This window comes from Pleurodeles waltl, chromosome 2_1, assembly GCF_031143425.1.
Source record: "Pleurodeles waltl isolate 20211129_DDA chromosome 2_1, aPleWal1.hap1.20221129, whole genome shotgun sequence".
In the NCBI taxonomy this organism is placed as follows: domain Eukaryota; kingdom Metazoa; phylum Chordata; class Amphibia; order Caudata; family Salamandridae; genus Pleurodeles; species Pleurodeles waltl.
Window position 1 is genome coordinate 512,160,873 of NC_090438.1, and position 14,229 is coordinate 512,175,101.

General features: G+C 46.2%; 1 protein-coding gene across 1 annotated transcript in view; it reads right to left on the reverse strand.

Moving 5' to 3' along the window:
- Positions 1-14,229, reverse strand: part of LOC138259921 (uncharacterized) — a 676,397-nt gene that overhangs the window by 208,493 nt on the left and 453,675 nt on the right. The window contains exon 5 of the mRNA XM_069207908.1: positions 5,586-5,758. Within this exon, the coding sequence (XP_069064009.1) occupies positions 5,586-5,758 (173 nt within the window). The remainder of the gene's footprint in view (positions 1-5,585; positions 5,759-14,229) is intronic.

The window sequence follows — 14,229 nt, forward strand, 5'->3', positions numbered from 1 at the left end:
GGCTTGGACTGAGTTGCCTCCTGTTTTGAAGTATCAGGGCCATCAAAGACTTCCTCTGCCAGCACCTGGACTCTCTGCCGAGACTCCTGTCCTGCCAAGTGGTGCCCTATCCAGTCTCTGAGTCCTTGAATGGTGAAGCTGGTAGAAAAAGGCTGAAATGCACGCACAGGATGCATTGAAGGGAACATTTTGAAGCACCACCTGCAACATGGCTGTAAAAACAACACGCCACCTGCCTCGCAGCTGAAATCGACGCATCACCTGCATCGCAGCTGGAGAAACAGCACAACACCTGCTTGTGGCTGCTGAAAATGATGCAAACCCCATGCAGTGCGGTTTTTCATCACTGTGAGGCTGGATTTCACACGCATCATCAATGGGCGCCCAAATCAACGTGATCCTGGGCGCATCGCTCTCTTGCAGGAGAGAACAATGACGCATCACCTACCCAACTGGAGAAGAAATGACGCACTGCCTCACTTGCGATTAAGGACTCAATGCTTTGCTGATTTTTCCGAAGCACGCTTGCCCGTGCGCCTTTATTTTTTATGCAAACCAGGTACTTTGTGTAAAAACTTTTCTACAGTTTTCTACAGATTAAGACTCCTTTTACTTAAAAATTCATAACTTTACTTGCATATGTTGGATTTTTGTCAATTTGGTCTTGTTTGATTTGCATAAATATTGGCTATTCTTCTAAACTGGTGTGGTGTTCGTTTTTTGGTGTTTTCATGGTATTACTGTGTGTCTTGGTCCAAATACTTTACACATTCTGTTTGAGATAAGCTTGACTGCTTGTGCCAAGCTACCAAAGGGGTAAGCAGGGGTTATCTAAAGTATGTATCTCCATTGCCCGGACTGGAGAGAGGGTTCCTGCTTGGACAGAGTGCAAACTGACTACCAACCACAGACCCCATTTCCAACACGCTCCCAGTTAAAAACCTACACAAAAATGAGGACAACATTAAGTGCCCGATGGCCTGAAATGGTCCCAAGCATACAGTCACCCCAAAGACAATTTCCAATATGGTACCTCCTCGGGGAAGGCACTAATCTGGTGCGTGATGACTTGAACTGCATCAGACACTCCTGGATGCTCCCATAAAGAACATAAATCTCGCACATTTCTAGCATGAGGCACAACGTCTAGCGCTTGATGACTTGAGTCAGTCTAGATCCTCTGGTCACATAAGGAACTTTGTTTGTGTACCTTCCTGGAATGAGGCACGTCATCATGTGCACAATAATTTTAGTCACCCCAGACTCCCCAGTCACACACTTTGAAGCAAGTTTAGCTGTACCATATGAGGCAGTGTAAAGCACTCCCGTTGCACTTCACCTCCGAGGGTCTCAGCCTATGAATGGGACACAGCACGTAATGCTCCAGCAGCCAAGGCTCACACAAAAGAAATGTGTCTCGTTTGACCACATCAGGCCATGCAGTTTCCTGCAACGGGTGATCCCGCTCGCACCACAACATGTCATGTGATGGTAGCAATGTATACAGATACTTTAAGTGTGTTTAGAACACTAGCCCGGAAGTAATGTGATTGATGTCCTCATGGCATCCTGCTTTGCCAAGCCCCCTTTCAAAGCTGTTTAATATGAAAACGGCACTGCTTTGTTACAATTGAAATAATAGGCTAGAGTGGCAATTTAGTGTCAAACTAAAGCCAAGAGTATGTGCAGTTAAAACTGTATATGTGCAAAGACCCAGGGATGGAGACTGATTAAGCATCAAAACTTTAGATTTCATCCACTCCTGCGTGACACTGAGGACCAATGGCAGATCAAACACTAGCAAGTCAACAGAGAAGGTGTACGTCACAAGCATAAAAGTATGACTAAACTTATTAAGTATACAGAATACGAATAAGTTAACTTGGATATAGGCTGAACAAGAGTGGGGGAAATTCTGGCTCCTTGACGCACACTGCATTAAAAGGCTTTAGCTTGAAAATGAAAACTTTCCAAATTAACAGCTGTCCCATTAGAAAGAACTGATGTAATCCAGTCTAGAACTATGCCTCCCATGCCAATCGACTCAAGCCTCTGTCAAAGCAGCATTATATCCATGGAATCAAAGGTGGCAGAGAGGTGAGGCAAGACCCCTTTATCACCTTTCTCAATCATAATACACACTTCACTGACGGCTAATGTTATAGCCAACTGAGTACTGAAACTCTGACCCACGACATACTTAATGGTCATGCAGCAGTTGGCTTTTTTTCTGGCTTTTTGTCTGTGGCCTCAGAGTGGCAGTTGCTCAAAGCCCAAAGTTATTGGTTGCTAGACATGTCACAAGGAGGAACATTACAAAGGGGACTGTCCAGGGAAAGATACTGTACAAGCTTCACCCAAGAACTGATGTAATCCAGTCTAGAACTATGCCTCCCATTCCAATCGACTCAAGCCTTTGTCAAAGCAGCATTATATCCATGGAATCAAAGGTGGAAGAGAGGTGAAAAACTATCAGGACCCCTTTATCACCTTCATCAATCATAATACACAGTTCACTGACGGCTAATGTTATAGCCAACTGAGTACTGAACCTCTGACCCGAGACATACTTAATGGTCGTGCAGCAGTTGGCTTTTTTTCTGTGGCCTCAGAGTGGCAGTTGCTCAAAGCCCAAAGTTATTGGTTGCTAGACATGTCACAATGAGGGACATTACAAAAGGGACTGTCCAGGGAAAGATACTGTACAAACTTCACCCATCATAGCAAGTATGTGGCTATGGATAAAGAGATCCAAGAGGGCCCTATTGAACTCAAACTAGTAGTAATTGGCATTTGGGAAAAAACACTCTGTGTTTGTGTATTCTTTTGTGTATTTGGCATTAACTGTAGATATCAAAACAACCTCTAGAGGGCATCATAATGAAAAAGCATTGCACTGCAACCATACAATTAACCCTTAGAGGGCGTAACCACAAGGACAGTGCATTTATGCATTTGTAAGCCTTCCAAGTCCTTCTGAGGTGTTACCATACACATGGCCCCTACAGGGCAAAACACTTCTGGCTGTAGAGAAAAAGCTTTAGCGACGAAGAGCTTGGAAATGGATTGAAAGGCAGGAACAGTGACGATTTTGGGCCCCTAAAACTTAGGATGAAGACCTAGAAAGTGCCCTTGGCAGTAAGGATGTGTTGTGCTGATTAAGTTGGTCGCCATCCCATCATCCTGGGACCACGAAAAGCAGAGATATGGGTGAAAAAGTAAGTGAAATAAAAGGCCCACACAAAGCATTATGAGGCCTGTCGGTGAAAAGCAGTGAATATTGTAGCAGCGGCTCTCCCACAACACATTTTTTCTTTATTTAGTTTATATTGAGGTGCCCTGTCCCACCTGTGCACCCCATGGATTGCCTGTGTTGGAGGGCTATTGTGGGAGCCCACCCCCAGCTGCCCTCGCTGGCTCCCCGTACCGGCAACACGATTGCGTGTTGCTTTAGGAGCCGGCTGTCTTCACTTGTGTCTGCCTGCTCCAGTGGCTGTACTCCTCCAGTCTTCCTTGAAAATCTGGGGCCCAGGGATGGGGTCCGGGCCCCTCCTGCAAGGGAGCATGAAAGCGCTTCCCCCTAATAGCTGGAATCTTTCTGAAGTGCAACGGTGCTTCCTCTTTGGCAGGAATCCACCCAGGAGATGGGGGGTCCCCTGGCAAGAGAGAAGGATGGGTGGGGACCCCACACAAGCCCTATCCCTAAAGGTCACAATCAGCTTCTTTGATCCAACCCTCGGATCCCTTGCCACCATGGGGGAAACAAGCAGTATGACAGCAAAGCCCCACGGGGAGAAAAATTAGATCAAAGGCCATCAAACTTTAGAATGTCATGAATCATGCCCTCTTTTGCCGATGTGGACAATCCTGGACTCATTTTACTCCTGGTGGTGAGATCTATCCACCTGGGGCAGTTGCAACCACCCTCCTCATATCCAAAGGGGTGCACTTCTCCAAAAGCTGGCCCTCCAGGCTCCCTGTGCCAGTTCTCCTTTGGTGTTTTGTTAGTGGGCGCAGAAATGTCTAGGGGTTCAGCCAACTCGTCCTCAGAGGCAGTAAGGGGACTAGCCTGACTGGCCCTTTGGGAGGCCCACTAGTCCTACGGTCAACTGGACTGAGTCCTGGGTCCCGAGTAGGAGTTAGGGGGACTCCTCCTTCCAGTTCTCCCTGGCAGTGCCAGAACGCTCAGAAAAGTAGGTAAATAAGATGCAGGCAAGAGGACAGTCTTCCTCTTTTGCAAGAGTTTATTAAGGGGAGAGGAAGATTCCAGAAAACATGCACCTCATCCCATCCTGGAGTGCCACATCGCCTCTCCACCCCTGTCCCAACCCTCCTACACAGCATATTGGGACAATCCAATATGGCATCACCTGAGAACCACTGGTCACAGCTCCTGTGGTCTCAGCTCCACCCCTCGCTGACCTCACTACCAAGGACTAGCCAATTAGAATTTCAAAGAGAGGACCCCTGGTGGGTTGGCTCCAGGTGTCTGGGCACTCTCCTTTTTCAGTGGACTTGGCCAGGCCCATCACTGGTGCAGTGTGACAACTAGGTGATTGATACAGATCATTTCACTCCACCCCTTTCTGCATCAGAAGCTGGGAGAAGTACTGCTAATTGCTTCTTTTGTGTGGGGGAGGCCTTTGTTTCTACTACTGGAGAAAATGTAATTACTGGGCACAGTAGGGTAGCAAGGCCTGGGCTCTGCTCCTGAGCTGAGCCAGGGAAATATGGAAACTCAATCACCCATAAGATGTACAGTTATCATTTTGGAAGTCTGCTTTTCTTGCACAGGTTACACTGCAATTCAAGACATCAATGGTCTCTGCAGGCCAAGGGGAAGTGAAACTACATTCTAAGGCAGTCCCCTCCCTACGTTTATAATGGAGTGTCACTATAGTTAAAACAGTAAAAAACACTGACTTTCCCTAACAGTGAAAACTAACTGGGGATAGGCCATGAGGCCTATCCCCAGTGAATACCTAACCCTGAGGAGTCCCCATTGCGTCAGGCTATCTGTGGGCTGTTGCTGGGTTGTGCACGACAATAGTTTCCCATGCACAGACCACACAGGAGAGTGCACGTGTTCACATGTACCCAGCCAAGTGCCCCACACCCTTGCTGCGTTGCAGCAACCTTATCTTAAAAGGTGGACACTGCTGGTAAACACACATAGTCTGTGGGTGAGAGACTGGTAGTGAGACCCACCCACATTAAGGTCCAAAAAAACGGATGACCAGAAAAGAAAAGAAAATGCAGGGGTACTACATTGACAGAACTCAGTGCAACAACGTATTTATACATAACTGGAGCAAACTTAACACTTGCATCTTATTGTATACTTTCTATGACAAACTGCCTACAAGGAAGAAGGGTTAGTACTGGACTGGAAGTATGAAAACCATACTGCTGTAACGAATATTAACATGTCATATAAGCTAATACATACGTGATGCTTCAATAAATTGGTCACAGCATATTTCACAACTCAAATAATCTTGAGGTGCACTGGAGGTGTATCATTAAATTTTTAATCTTAAGGTGGCTTCTATTATAACACATTCAGAAATTTATTTAATACTCACCATCACTAAATGTACTATGCTCCAGTAGGAACTCATGGCCTTCACTCCACTGTTTCTCCAACAGTTGCTCAAGGCTCATGTTGTCTTGAATGCTGCTCTCTGACAAGGGTGTAAATGTCTGGTCATAGGGCACCTCCCTGTTCACCCCAGAAGTTTTCATAGAGACTGGATTACTTAAATCAAAACAATAATGGAAAACACTGAAAATCTGATCAAACATGTCACAATGGAATATGCTTAATATCTGATTTATGTTGCAAATATGCACACTGTCAGCCAAATATCACCACTCTGCTGAATATGTAGCAAACATTGGAAAATCCAACAGACGAATGTGCATTCAGATGTAGATTCAGAAGTATGCATTCACTGTTGTAATGGCTTATGTTTTCTGATTTGTTTAGATGCACTAACAGAAAACACACAACCATCTATATACATACAGGCAACAGCCAAACCCACATGCAGAGAAAACACACAGACAGATATGCACCCGCACAACATAAATACAGGTGGACGTAATTTATAGATGAACAGATGGTTGTGGGTGCGTAGGAAAGAACCCTCTTTTCTGGCATGGTTACCTCCTTTTGCTGCCTGTTGTCAGCGTGTTTGACTGGGTCTACTGGGATCCTGCTAACCAGGACCCCAGTAGTTTGGCTCTCTCCTGTAAAATGTAACTTTTCTTCCCACAATTGACATACTGGTACTCCCATGTAAGTCCCACGCACTGGGGTTCCAGGGGATCCTTATGGGCTGCAGCAGCTATTCTGCCACCCATAGGGAGCCCAGGCAAAGGGTTCTGCAGGCCTGCCATTGCAGCCTGCATGAAAAGGGTGCATGCACCCGTTTTCACTACAGGTCACTGCACCAGGTCACTGTAAGCCACCACTATGGTAGGCCCTCTCAGCCCAGAGGGCAGTGGCAGGTACCTGTGTGTGTGGGCACCGCTGCACTAGTGGAGGTGCCCCAAAAACCTAAGATCCATTTTCCTGGACTTTGTGCGAGCAGGGATGCCATTTTACATGTGTACTGGACATAGGTCACTACCTATGTCCAGCTACATAATGGTAACTCCAAACCTGGGCATGTTTGGTATCAAACATGTCGGAATCGTACCCTGATGCAGTTGCAAGTATTGGAAGTATGATTCCATACACTCTGGGGGCTCCTTAGAGGACCCCCAGCATTGCTACCACCAGTCTAACAGGGTTTTCTGGGCAGCCCAAGCTGCTGCCACCCCTCAGACAGGTCTCTGTGCTCCTGCTGCTTGATCTGATCAAGCCCAGCAAGGCAGAACAAAGGGTTTCCTTTGGGAGGAGGAGAAGGTTTCACCCTCTCCCTTTGGAAATAGGTGTGACTGGCTTGGGAGGGGTAGCCTCCCCAAGCCACTGGTTTGCTTTGAAGGTCACATTTGGTGCCTTCAGTGCATAAACTAGTCCACACTGATTCAGGGACCCCCAGTCCCTGCTCTAACGCAAAATTGGACAATGTAAAGGGGAGTGACTACTCCCCTGCCCATCAACATCCCATGGGTGGTGCCCAGAGCTCCTCCAGAGGGTCCCTGGGATCTGCCATCTTGTTTCCAAGGTTGGCAGGGAATCCTGGGAACATCTGAGTGGCCAGGCCAGGCAGGTGACGTCAGAGCCCCCTCCTGATAGGTGGTTACCTGGTTAGGTGACCAATCCACCTTTCAGAGCTATCTAGGGTCTCGCTCTTGGGTAGGTCCTCAGATTCAGATTGCCAGACTCCAGCGGGAATCCTCTGCAACCTCCACTTCGATGTGTGGCCACTGGAACTGCGACTTCACCCTCCAGGAACTGACAACGCTGCAATCAATGAAGAAGACTCTTCTTCAACTTTGCTTCCAGCTTTGCAACATTTCTCTGGCCATGCATCCTCAAAAGACAGCAATGCTTCAGCCTGCACAAGAGGAAGACGGAATCTCCCTTTGTGTGACGGAGTCACTCCCCTGCAACCGCAGACAGCTACAGCAAGTGACGACAGGTTGTGTCTATCGCCCCTCATCTTGAGCTGTGTGGATCCTGCATCACGGGCAGGAGTCTGGAGTAGTCCTCTTGGTCCTCTCTGCCAGCTGTCCAACTTTGTTGTAGACAAGGCTTTGCCTTCCCATGCAGGATAGTACCTCCGTGCACCACGGCTTTTGCAGCTGCCAAGGCTTGTTGGCATCTCATCCAAGGGATCTTCAGGCGATGTGCAGCTCCATCCCTCAGCACTTCTTCCTGCAAAGCACAGCCGCCTGCGTGGTTCTCTGGCGGCGTGGGATCCTCTTTTGTAGTGCTGTGTGAGCTCTTTCTGCGACTCCTGTGCTCTCGTCCTGTAGGACTCCTCCGGGTGCTGCCTCTGCTCCTGTGGACTCTCTGCGACAGTGAAGGTCCCCTGTGACTCCCCCTCCCGGGTTGAGTCCTCCTAGGCCTTGCTGGTCCCCGGCACCACCACTTTTCCACTAATCGTGAATTTGCCTTTGCCAAGGCTTGTTGGTGGAATTCCTGCACCGACACCCCTATGAAATCTTCACTACTGCTTGGGACACTGTCTGCATCCATCAGGAACTCTTCTCTGGCTCCAGGGTTGCAGTGCTGACCTGTTCTTCATCACCGTTGACCAACTCCTGCAAATACAGCTGGGAGGGTAGTAGCTCTTATTCCTCCTGGACTCCACTGTGACGCTTGGACTTGGTCCCCTCTCTCCACAGGTCTTCTTCCTTCAGGAATCCATCACTGGTTTTCTTGCAGTCTTCTCTGGGTGTCTTTTTCTTCTTTTCCTCCTTTTGGGTGGTTTGGGGAAATTCCAGTGATTTACTCCTGCTTTCCTGGTCGCTGGGGATACTGTGTTAATTACCTCTGTGGTTTTCTAGTATTCCCAGCTCCCCTCTACACATTCAATTTGCCTGAGTGGGGATCCTGTGTTTGCATTCCATTTTTTTAGTATATGGTTTGTGCTCCCCCAAGGGTCACTATTGGTTATTGCTATTTGCACGGTTTTCTAATTTTTCTATGCATATTACTGTTTACTAGTGTATATATTTAGTGTATTACTTACCTCCTATTGGAGGGTTGCCCTTCCAGTATTTCGCGGTTTTGTGCTCCAAAAATAAAGTACCTTCATTTTTGCACAACTTAGTGTTTTCTTTCATGTGTGTAAGTGCTGTGTGACTACAGTGGTATTGCATGAGCTTTGCATGTCTCCTAGATAAGCCTTGGCTGCTCATCCACTGCTACCTCTACAGAGCCTGGTTTCTAGACACTACCTACACTTCACTAAGAGGGGATACCTGGACCTGGTATAAGGTGTAAGTATTTTGGGTACCCAACACACACCAGGCCAGCTTCCTACAGGGTGGATACAAGACATGGATGGATGTGGTTGTGTATTTAGCCAAAAGCAAGTATGAGTGGATGGATGATTGCTTTACTGCAAGATGATCAATGAATTATTAAGTGCAGGGTGGCAGATTACTATTTAAGAGGGATGATTATGGATGTATGAGGGACAGAATTGATGCACAGGCATGGGTAAATCTGTGTGGGAGGTGGGAGAATGTATTAATTGAAAGGAAAACAAATGGATATATGTGAGTAGAAGAGTTGATAGGACTATGGCTGAATATATAAATGCAGAGGTGTGGATGGGTGGATAGATTAGTGCATAGGTGTGGATGGTATTATGTATGGATGCAATGGAATGGAGTAAGTAAATGAAAAGTAAGTTTTTCATGAACTAACAGCCACAAGGATTGACAAATACAAGCTTATCATCAGTCTTCCAGAGCTCTGTCATATTGCTTACAGAAAAAATGCTCGAACTATCAGCTGTGCTTTGTGTGCCTGCATCATTCTCACTCTCTGCAAAATGCAACAACATAAAAAAGCCCTACAGATTAGAAAATGAGCTTCAGTGAACCCAATTTATAATTTTACCAAGCACAATGAACATGTTATCTACCTTCGCTATTGCTGCTTCTGATAGATTCTGTATTTATATAACTCTACTCCTCACCATAGAAGACTATCCAGGTGCCAGACTAGACCTGGAAAACCTGTCTCCACAGCAGTGCTCCCACACCCCAAGTATAAGTAGCATCCCTGCTCGCTGACATCAGTGTCTTGTCTTTTTCTGCATTCTCAGATATGAAGCATGAGCAAATGTTGCTTCCAGTATGCTGATATCAAACTTGGGATCTGTCTCTATGTGAAAATGTAGAGGTACGTAACCAGGCACAGCGACATAGCACGAATGAGGAACCCATATCTCGGCCCACAGAGTCAATAGTATACATATCACAGTCAATGATTAGTTTAGCTGCTTGCTGGCCATCTTACATTATAGGGGTAAGAGTTTCTGAAATCTTTCGGAAGCCTAGGAAAGATGTTGACCGAAGAGTCCCATAAAGAATGAGAGAAACGTTCATAAACTCAAGATGTATTTACAGAGCCTAGAACAGAACTTGTGGAAGAAGAAATATGCCTGCCACAGACGTCTAGACTCCCAGAATCCCTATCAGATGGGACATGCGGACGAGGCTCAATATCATGGAAGGCCAAAGCGGCCTGTACTACTAAACTTCATTTAATACAATGTCTTAGGAGACAAGCCCGACCACCAGGGGCAGGTCGGTGCCAGTGAGACATAGCCTGATCAACAGGGGCCCCTGTACCAGGCGTAGCCCAAGCTCACAACAAAATGTCATGTACGGGTTTGCTGTAAGGAAGCAATGGTTCCACCCATGTTTGGCCTTGATGAAGGGCATCAATTAGAGGATCCACAGTTAATTCCACTGAAGGAGGGAGAGCAGTAGGACCCCGTGGGGGTTGGGGAGTGGGTGGGGGTACTTTCGGGGGAGTAGGCTTGAGGCTGGGGGAGAATCATAGCCATTAGCTGCAGCTAGGTCAGCTAGCCAGCTATCTTTCCTATGAGGTTGATGAATTTCAAACTCCTCTACCTCCTCTCCACCATGTCCCTCAGAAGGATAAGCCTGAGGGGACTCTCCAGAATGTGGAGGAAGATCAGGGATAACCAGCATGACTGATGCCATACCAGACGTCGACCAGCGTCAAGAAGGCAATTCCTCGACTTCAGAAGGAGAGAGATATTTGACTTCGATCAGCACCGCCAGCTGTGCACTGGCACCAAAACGGCTTTGTGAACTGAAGCTGAAGGCGTAACTTAAGTCGAGGGAGAACCGGCCAACGTGGAAACAGTCAAGGCATTTTGCACCTCTTGGGACCATAGGCGCTCCAGAGGAAGGTGACTTACCAAAGACAGCATGAAGGGACACGTAATACTCACACACCTGGTTTAAATTTACCCGTGAAAAGGGAGGGAGATGCGGGGTAGACTCTGACCTAGACTCAACTGAGGAATGGTGGAAGGCCGTACACGGTGAAGGTGCCACCTTCAGTGACTTCAACAGGTTGCATTGAGACTTACCTCCCGAAGTCGATGGGGAATGATGTCCAAGAGAAAAACTCCTTGAATGGGCCTGTGAACGGATGTTAATATGAGAAGGAGACCTTGGTTGATGGGAAGTCCGGGCGGCTCCGACATCTGCGCCACCAGAAGCTTTATAAGAAGCTCCAGGAGAACTTTAGGTCAAATGTGACGACAGGAGTCGCACACTTTGGCGTCATGGTGCTCGCCAATGCACCATATACAAATCGAGTGAGGGTCTGTAGCCTACATTTGTCTTCCACAGGACCCACAGGGTTTGAACCCTGAAGAGATGGTCAGGAAAAAGCACACTGTTCCAATGACGAAAACGTTAACCTAGGCTGAAAACGGGCTGACTAACCATTGGCATTGCACATGCAATGGACTCTGCTGACACATCATCTGGTGGACGATGTCGATTTGCTCTTCCGACGCACAGGCGTGCTGTGGGAAATAAGTTTCTGGATCCAGGCTCCTGGGGAAGATTCTAAAGTAAGGAATCTGTGGCTGGATGTCTCCATAATATACAGAAGCCAAAGCAGTGCCTTCTCAGTTGGCGGGTCTGTTGAGTGGACTGAGACCAACATGTCCTGCAGGACAGAGTGGGAAAAATCCCCTTGCCCACCGTAAAATAAGTAGTGCTTTGAAAACGTGGTGCTCACACCGCACCTATGAGATGTCATGGACAGGCATTCTGTGTCCAGGCAGAGGTAGTACAGAGGTAGTACACTTAGTTCTGGTGAAATGAGCTTTTAGACCTTCTGAAGGCTGCTTCTCGGACTACCCCCCTCAACAGGGTCTTCTTCTGTACAGTTTTTCCTGTCTTTGCTCCGAGGAACTCACAAACAGCTGAACTTCCACTCAATGGTTCTTGGTACGATCAATATAAAAGCTTAATGCTCTCTTTTGAGGTCCAGATGAAGGAGTCTTAGTGTCTCACTCTTGGTCTCTCTCCTCCAGGGCAGATGTGTGTCTGCATTACCCAAATGACAGTGGTATAGCCAGGGTCAGAAGCAAGACGCTTACCTTAAAAGATGGCCCTGTTTACAAGTTTCAATTGGTGCATGATAAATGGGAAGCAAACCATATAGTTCAATGTGATTCAATGTATAATATGTACTGTATTATACTCAAAAAATGTCAAAAAACACATTGCCCCATGTGTTGCATATACTGTATTATAATATAAGATGGCAAAGGTCATGGCTAGAATGCAAGAGAGGTGGGAGGGATAAGATATAAGGATCATTGTCACATAATGGATAAGACTACGGAATGTATAGTGTAAATCCTCAAGGATTCTAAAAGACCCAACCAACAGAGGTTATGCCGTGGGTTGAGGCTATCTCAGAAGGCACAAGCGGTAATAAATGAAGACTGAAAGGGGTGTAAAATTATGATACAGATAGAGCCAAACAGTCATGGGAGAGCCAACACATTAAGGTATAGAAGTTCATGGGATCTCATCATTAAGACAACTCACATGGCTCGGCAATGCACACTACTCATTTACTACAAACAAACCATATCCACATTTCAATGTCTCAACATCCACTACAAAACCCCACAAACTACACCTATACACCCTTCTACCCCAATTACCACACAATGGCACCTTCACTCTCCGATAAATCACCAATTTGACCTATACCACTAACAAATCCACACATCACTAACAACAGAAAACCACATTATACATAACTTTAATCCAGCCAGACATACAGTCTGTTTTTATAAAACACCAGCTCTGCCCTCTACTTGCTCCAAACAGGCCCCTTTCTATCACCACCAAATCCTACACTCAGCCCTCCATTATATCATCCACCAACACCCTCCTCCTCTTCTTACCAACACACAGCCAAACAATCTTTACATTCCAATCCACCACATATATCATCTCTTCCAGCTATCAAAATCGAACAAACACTCATAAGTCTCACACACTCCCCTCTCACACACCATATACCTCTTTTCCAAAACATATCACCACCCCTTTACCATTGAACTTCCACTCACTAACAGTACTTTACATACACCTCCTTCTCAGAAAAAACACTACATCAATATCTCCTCTCAGAACCCCATAAAAACAAAACATAGCATACACCAGAAAATCAAAATCTCTCACAACTTCATAATACCCATAACAAATTAGAAACATACACCTACTCCTACCCTCCTGACTACACAAATAATATACATCCTAAACCAGCTGTACTCCCAAAATGTTTCTCTTCACCAACACCTAACAAATACACCAACAAAACTCTCATTCACCCGCCTCTCAACAATAGCACAATTTAAAGCCTTAAATGACCAACATGCTCCACCACTACTCCTAACCAATATTCCTTCCACACTAAACAGACGTAAACAAAATAAACAACAAGCCACCTTCACCGTTTTGCATCTCCAGGTCTATTATACAACAGGGCTACCCTCTAAAAACAACAACTCTCATCAATTCCCTTTCAACCACCATCACCACCAACTACACGTGCAGGCCCATCAAAATGGCTTCTAAATCTGCTGGAGGAGGAATGTGATATAGAAAAACACTAGTGCTAGCCTCACACAACTAATACCAGCACTAATAACACACCTGCTACATCCTCAAAAAATAATGCTCACTCTTCTACAAAACATAGTCACACCACCACCAAAACACAACATCTAAACTGCCTACTAATAACTGCTTGATCACGCTCTAAAGACAAGCACCACATCTCACTGACACACAACCTGACTCGTCATAACTGAATCATGGTTGGGAAATGATGTGGCCCCAGCACTACATGAAGCCATTCCACCAGGCTATCAAACTATTACAAAAAAATTGCATAGGTAAAAGAGGAGGCAGACTAGCTGTTATATTCAGGCAAGCAATAAATCTCACCAAAGCCGATGACGTTTCCATACAAGGTTGTGAGACCCTCATCACCTGATGAAACCCTACACCAACATCCTCCTGTAACTTCCTTCTCCTTTACAGATCCCCACCTAGCAGTGCAACATTCCCAGACACATTTCTAGACAGTTCCAAACCTTACAACACTACACGCCAAACAATGCATTCTTGGTGACCTAAACATTTGGTTTGATTAACTCAATTTGCCCCAATCCAAAACCTCAACACTGGTCTAGACACACTGAACTTACATCAGATCGTCCACAAACCCACATACATTGCTGG